Below are 8,211 nucleotides of genomic sequence, written 5' to 3'. Positions count from 1 at the left end.
TCGCTTAAAAGGTTAATAGTTTTATTTAATTATTTCAGCAACTTTAAAGCAGATACATTACTACTATGCGCACATTAAAAGTAAAACAATCCAGCAAAAGCCTGTTGTAGATAAGGAAGAAGAGGAGCTTACATAGTATATTGAATAGATTGTTTTCTTCGAAAGCTTTTTCTAAATATATCAAGTATGATTTTTTTATCACTGCAGCATTTTTCAACTCCATAGCTGTAACGTTTGTTTCGAACAGATTGTGGTAACTCCACAAAAATTTCTTGCTGAAGGATTATGGGTGGAAACTTAAGAAAAGTTATGATATACTTAGTATGTATTGAGTGCATGTATATGTTAAAAACTATTTTCTAACATTATTCAATGCTCTTTTAAAGAATATTTTACTCTGAAAAAAGTTAGGATACCGATAAAAAGCAACCTCTCCTAATAATGCAAAACCTGCAGAGACATATCCGACAACGAGAAAAATGAGCATGTAATACATATCAGTGAGCGTAATTGTATGCAAACATTTGGTTACTTTAGGCAACTGAGTTTTCGAAAGTTCAATCTTTAGCGTTGCATCTCTTTTAAATTTCGAAAGTAAACCAGCTCCTGAAATTCTCGACACAATAAAATCTAAGCAATTTTTATAATGTAGATTTTTCGAAAGGGCAATTGCTAATTTCCAAGACATAAGGACGTCTTTGGAAAATATTACCTTTGTATTAAGTTGCCTGCTCAATAAATCTAACCTAACGTGAGTGTCTGATATAGCTATTTTATCCAGGTTTTCCTCGCTATTTACTAAATTTTCCACTTCAAAATACCATTTGTTTTTACTAATGGCTTTGCCTAAGTACCTCAGATCTTCATGCTGAGAAGAAAGTAATGCATCAGGAATACTGCTGCCTTTTTCAACGTAACAGCGGTAACCTTTGTTTCGAACAGCATTTGACAGTTCTACAAAGTTTCTGAGAGAAATTACTTCAGGTGGCAGCGCTAGATTGGTCACGAATGTGGCAGAATAACTCCACGATAATATAAGTGTGAATGCGTACCATAACATTAAGAATGATTTTCCTTTCAATGCTGAAGTCTTAAAGTGAGTGCTTTGCTTCAAGACGCTACCAAACACTTGAAAAAGTATACTGAAGTACGAATGCTTAGTGTTGAATAGTGCATAAAATACTGCAGGAGTTATGAAAATGGCACTTAGCAAACACATCCACACGTTAAAACTAAATGGTTGAAGAAAATTCATTACATTCGGAAGGCGTAAGGGTCTCTTTATGAAAAAACTAATATCCTGTACAGTATAGGGAATACTGAAATCAACAGCTGTCATTCTTTCCTCTGTCATAGTTACACTTAATGCCATATCTGCCTCATTTCTATGAACCATGCCAACGAGTCCCGTCCAGTTGCCTCCTTTATCTAGATGACCAAATTGGCCATCAAGAGGAACAACCAAGCTGTATTTAAAATTAGCGTAATAAGAAATTAGATCGAAAAACTCTCCTCCAATGCCTTTAAGTTTGTTTACTGATTCTATCTCGTAAAAAAATTTAATGGGTTTGACTGCGACTGTCAAGTTTCTTCTTATAAAAGGACATATTTTTGTCGGCATCATGGTGTCTTTTTTGAACAAAGTGGTATCACGATCTCATATAATACCTTTAGACTCTTTAGCGAATTTTAGACAAAATTTATTTAATTTAAGTTGACTCAAAAGATACGAATTTCTTTAATGTATTTCACAGGTATAATATCTTGGCTTGTTGGTCATTTTTTTCAAGCATTTCAGATTTAACTCATGTTTAATGATCCACGTTTTTAAAATAATTTCATTGTTGAATAGAATAGAACACAATTTTTTTCATGTCGGAACTTTTTACTTTTAAAATTTCTTTTATTAACCTTATCCTATTTCACAGTAATAGTTTTTTTTCCTTAATTGTATCTCACGTTATGAATTTGACAACTGTAGTTATACCGTTTTTTCATAAAGAGATAAAATTTTTTAAGTACACATTTATATCAAATGTTTTCTTACTCCATTCAACAGAAATTTACTTTTTAGCATCCATACATTCTCTTATTAACTAGTTTATTCCATTAAAATATTTTACTGAATTAAAACTAACAATAATGCTTGGTTTGAGAGAAAACAACACAGGTTGTTTTGCTCACAGTACTTCTGCCTATTAGTTAATTTCATAACATTGTTCCATTTGATTTCAAACTAAGTAATTTTCTTTAATGGAATCAGCATAATATGCTTCCTTTACGTTTTTATTGTCAACTGATTCATTTCATAATATTATTTCACTGATTTAAAGTAACAGCAATTTTGCTTGATAGAGAATAACACAGGCTTTGCTCACATATCTTTTTCCCACTAGTTCTTTTGAAAAAATTATTTCTTTGATTAAAAACAAACAATAGCTATAAGTTATTATAATGTATTTTATTCACACTACGTTTGCTAATTGATCTCTTTCATCAAATTATTCCCTTTATTTTAAACTGAGTTACTTTGTTTGGTTTAATTTAGCATAATATGCCGCTTTCACGTTTTTTTCACCAACGGATTTATTCCACTGGCTCAAAGTAACAGTAATTTCGTTTTTTAAAAGTTAACGTAACCTGATCAAATATTAAATAGATGCTTCTTTTTAAAATCAGCTTATACTCACTTTCTTATGGTATTCGGGCCGAATGTTTGTCCTCTGATTCTAGCCTTAAAAATAATTCTTTTGTTTCTTACAGTTTAATTTCCCTGTACATTAATTGTATACTTTGTGATATACTCGTATATGACCTCTATTATAGATTTTATATAACAAATTCATTTGTTACTTTTTCTCAACTGAGGATATTTCTCTTATTTAATCACTTATTAATCTTCCATTTTATAGATAAAATATTTTAACACATCAAATGTTTTTCTTACTTATTATGTCTTTACATTTTTCTTAAGAATCTTGAAACAAACAAATAAAAATTGTTTTTGCAAACATCATGTTTTCAGACACATAGTGAATTAGACGCGCTCATAATAAATATATTTCACAAATGCAACACATTTTATAATAAAAAGAAAAATTTTATTTCGTAATCTGGCTCTATGAATTCCTCCTGTGCAATTATCGGAAACGAAATAAATATTTCTAAAAAGTCAAATTAGTTAATATATGACTTTGAAATGCTGTATTTAATTGACTTTATGCTTATATGACTTTAAAATGCTGTATTTAATTTGCTGCTTTGATATTTTTAAAATGTATTTTCCATATAAAGTGGGGATCAAAAGTGACTCCTGGATCTAGAGATGACATCCTACACAAAGTACAAAAAATTTACATGTTTTTAGTAGACCAAAGTGGTATTTAACTCTGAAATAAAAGTGATTTTATTCAGAAGATGCGGTTTTCAACTGATCAGGTTCATGGCAGTGCTAATTTTGATATGGTAATAAGAGGCTTATAGTCTTAAAACGTAGGAAGGTAAAGTCAGTTTATCATATATATGGTTTTCGAAATAGGCTTGGTACCTGGCACTACTTCACTTAATATCTTTTTATTTAGTAAGCAAATGAGCATAGTTTTTTTGGAATTTTATAGTCATGACTCATAAAAACTACGTTCCACACCACCAAAAAACGTCATGAAGTTTCTAAAAATACTTCAAAAATATGAAAAAATATCTACAATTTTATGTGCATTTAATACTTACATTTTTCGAAAATAAAATACATCTGTCACTTAAGATGAAGCATGCGCTACATGACTGATTGCAAAATATAGCTGCCAATTGATATAAGGAACAAAGAATTTTTTTGTCGTTATGCAATAAAAATATCTAAAGTAATCACTTCACACAATCAAACCTATTATGTTGCTTTCAGCATAAAAATACCCTCACACACGAATTAAAAAAGTTCTGACTGAATTATTTTTTTCCCAACATAACTAAAAATGCTTATTTATGTGTCCTTCTTTATATGTATAATATGAAAAAAGAATCAAGATGTGAAGGGTAACAATGATATATAGCTTCTAAACCTAAATTTTCGAGCAAATATAAGTAACGAAAATGGCATGCTGAAAACTTTTTCCTTCTGTTTTTATCTTGTTTGCAACAGAAATAAAAAATAAAAAATATAATAATGGTTTATTGATTAAAGTAATCAATAAACTTGAGATAAAGTATCTCCGAAATACAAGAAATTTTAATAACTTTATCGAAATGGTATTGTTCAATCAACCAATTATAGTAGATTACACGGATATAATAACGATATTGCGTGATAGTTCAAGATTACCTACACGGAAGATCCCCAAAACAAAAAGAAAATAAAAAATGGCAAAAATAAAGGAAATAAAACTTCATTTAAATTTTATAGCAAGCTCGAAACATTAACTGTTAACAAGTTAGTGATCATCCAATATAAATGGAACAACCTGTTTCGATATGGTAATATAATATTATACAGAAGACAATTAACTTTTTTTCTGAAACGATACTCTCAGTAATAATAGGATTGTGGAAAAAGAAGTTGATTGTTTTAAATGCAATATTGTAATTCAATTTATTCAGTTTATATAAATAAAAAAAGAAATAAATCCTTAAGGAAATGTTGAATGTAGCTTCGAATTGCTTTTTTTTACAAAACGTGTAAACGTTGCTGTATTTTTCATACAGTTTCAAGACCTGTAACAAGGCTAGTACTAAAATAGAATTAGTAGACTAAGGTATTTAACAGATAAAAATAAGCATCGGAATTATCAGGACAAAAATAACAAGCACAAATTTAAATTTTTTGCTTTTATTTAATAAAAATACTTAAAATTTAATATAGAAACTTTCTAATACCTTCTAGATCTTATAAGCTTTACTATAAATATTACTAATGCTCTTATAACTCAAACTCAATTTTGTAACACATTATGTAACAAAATAATCCAACTAAAGTAGTTTTAGAGACAAGTTAGAATGTTGAGCGAAATTGCTTGACAGTAGGTTTGTCTGAGGAATTAATACGACTTTTATTAAATGGTATATATGCAATAAGTGCTTTTAGAGCTACAGTTGATACTCTTGCGTTAGAATGCCATCTTTTGGATTTATAATCTCATCAAGGAAGTTTCGAATCGAATCTTGATCATGTTAATTGCATACCTGCTAACTTTTACGCATTTGGCGTAAAATTTTGTTTCCATATTTAAAGTGGTAGTAAAATGTATGCTTTCTATATATTCCTTGCATTTATAAACTTAATTTATCATCTTTTAGATCACCACTATTTTTAAGAAAATTAAGCATATATAAAAATGTGCAATACTAATGTTGTAGTCTGCATAAACTTTTTCAAAATACAGCGTATGTTTCTGCCTAAAATTGTAATTAGAATTCCGTTTTACTACCACTGGGAAAAATCGTCCTCGGAAGGATTAAAAGTTGGCAGGTATGTAATTGCAATGGTCCTGCAGCCACTGCCCGCTTTTTCTTACAATGTATGTACAGTTCGAAACAAAGAGCGTATCACCCTCAATAACTTTTGATTTAATGATCATATTAATACGTACTAGGACTCACATTTAATGATTTACAGGGATTACGTCAAATATAATAATTAATTAGTGCAGACGATATTTTAAGTTGCGAAATCAGATACAAAAATGCATTTACTTTGCAGAAACATATATTTTCCCCCAGAAGAATTATTATTCTTAAATTTAAAAATATGGAGGTAGATATTTTAGGGATATTGTATGGAAATATGATTTGAATAGCTTGGTTAGGAAAGTGGTCCAAGGTTTCAATTTTCCTTTTTGCGAATTTCCCCATATCTCGAGAATTTTTTAAATAAATGAAAATTTTTTTGCACACAATTGTAAAAGATGCTTAGCCAAAGATAATTCCATGCAGAAATGTTTTTTTAACAATTATTCATAGTGATTTTATTTTGCAATAGTCAAAAAATTTCACTTGTAAGATTAACAACTTTTTAAAAAAATTTTTAATAAGTGTAATTTTGTATGGCAAAATAAATTGAATGAAATTGGTCAAAAGTTCCTGAGAAATTTTAATAAACTTTTTATTTAAAAAATTCAAATAAAATTTTGTATTTTACCATATAAAATTACGTTCCTTAAAATGATGTAAACTTTTATATACTATGCTGTTCAAAATATTTTCGACTCTTAATTAAATAAATAATTATTGAAAACTATTTTTCACATGGATAAATAAATTTTAAAATTGTGCCAGAAATCGTTTTTATATTCGCTTAAAAATTTCTTGAGACCTGGTGAAATACGCAATAAAGTAAAATTAGCGTTAAGGGGTCTAAAATTTTGACTGTTCGTTCAACCAAATTAACCGGACCATTTTTCTTGGATTCGGGTGCCCCTTACATTCTGGAAATCAGAAATCATAATCCGTCGAAAAAAGGTAAGTTTGTTCAGAGAAAGTATATTTTTGTGTCTGATTTCGTGATAGTTTGCCCTCATAATTGGCATATTTGAAATTATCAGATTAGAACCATTAAGATTGAATCCGATCATTGAAACAAATAATCCGATCATTCGTGAATATCCAATCATCCGATCATTCATTAAAATTCGATTATTCGATCAAAACTTTTTCAAAATTATTTTTTAAGTTCCGCACTTAAGTTACCGAGCTCCAAGCTTTAAATAATAAAGAAAATATCAATTTTACTCAAAAATATGTAGCTTAGAAAAAAGTAGACTTATAAATTTGATATTTCTTTTGAAAAACTCCATTAATTAAATTTAATCAACATTTTTTAGTTATTTCTAATTACATAAAATCTGATAAATTTGAATTTTTAGAATTTTTTACACATTGCAGAACATTTTTATAGTGTATTTTATCATATTTTGGTCAGGAAACATAATCCACTATACTCAAATAATATTATTTTTATATTCCAAAAAACTGTCCAAAAAGTTACCTGAATGAAATTTCTTACCTTTCTTATAATTCATCACTGTTTTTAAAAATTCTCATAAACGAAATGAAATCGAATTGTAAAGGAATGCAAACATAAAGAAAAAAAGTATTATTTTTATGGGATAAAATTACACCAAATGTTGACTCGAGAATGCTGGGTCGAGATATGGTAACATAGGGTGCCTTTCCGGAGGCTACGGATTTTACTTTTCCCTCAAGTTTCTTTCTTCATTTTTTTGTGACTTATTTTGGTATTTTCATCTGATACGTAGTGAGCTGGTGGCATCTGATACGTCTTCTCATCTGGTGCCCAGCTAACGAAAATGTTCGATGAGGATTTTTTTTCATTTTATGTGGCAAAACGATATGTTGTTACATATTTCTTTATTTTTAACCCTGATGTAAATTATCTAAAAATAATTTATGACAGGTAGCTTATTACATTGAAACATCCCTGCAGGAAGCTTATTCTGTTAACACCGAGTTGCTGTGCATTATTCTATTAGATAAGATAAGAAATTTTCATTTTAACTCAAATTTGACACTTATACTCTCAATATTATTAGACTCTCACATTTCTTAGTTTTAAATTATTCCATGTTCTGATCAATGAAATTGGTTAATCATAACTATCTAATATTGACTGAAATAATTATTTTTTTAAAAATTCTTGATTATTGTACTTATATTTACAAAAAAAAACTGCTTTCACACTTGCTATTTTTTTAAATGTATTTGTTTCAACACACTATTTTTTGAGTGAGCATTTTCCTCTGCAACCTAAAATGTATGTGTCAATACTGAATAAACATATGTGTTCCAGCGAAAACCACGCCACCGGCCAAGTTTAATAAAATGTGGCTCTCGTTGATAGGGAACTCTTGACTGTTGGTTTGAGATTAAACTAAAAAGACTGATAGGATAATTTCCCGTGATGGCAACCTTGCTTCGAAAATATATACGGAAACTTTTAATCTGATAGATAAGGAATTGTGGATTTGGAATAGGATACATATCACCAAGCATTTAGCTCCGTTCTTCAGAGCTTAAGAATGATGCGTAATTTTGACCCTAGTAAAACGATGTGGACAGCGACTGAGTAGGTTGAACCTGCTCTCTAACTTTTCACACCACAACCAACGAGAGTACTTTTAGCCATGTCAGATTTAACTTGCACTTTGCTGCGTATACTCGCCGGTTATTTTGTCGGCACTCAGGATCGAACTCACTACTCTC

General features: G+C 29.3%; 1 protein-coding gene across 1 annotated transcript; it reads right to left on the bottom strand.

The window, feature by feature from the left end:
• Positions 1-352: 352 nt before the first annotated feature.
• LOC139425264 (glutamate receptor ionotropic, delta-2-like) lies at positions 353-1,624 on the bottom strand. Its single transcript, XM_071179223.1, has one exon. It carries the CDS (start codon positions 1,622-1,624, stop codon positions 353-355), a length of 1,272 nt encoding a protein of 423 aa, XP_071035324.1.
• Between the last annotated feature and the right edge of the window lie 6,587 nt (positions 1,625-8,211).

Source organism: Parasteatoda tepidariorum, chromosome 3, assembly GCF_043381705.1.
Source record: "Parasteatoda tepidariorum isolate YZ-2023 chromosome 3, CAS_Ptep_4.0, whole genome shotgun sequence".
NCBI classification, from domain to species: Eukaryota; Metazoa; Arthropoda; class Arachnida; order Araneae; family Theridiidae; genus Parasteatoda; species Parasteatoda tepidariorum.
This window is presented reverse-complemented; position numbering and strand designations above follow the sequence as displayed.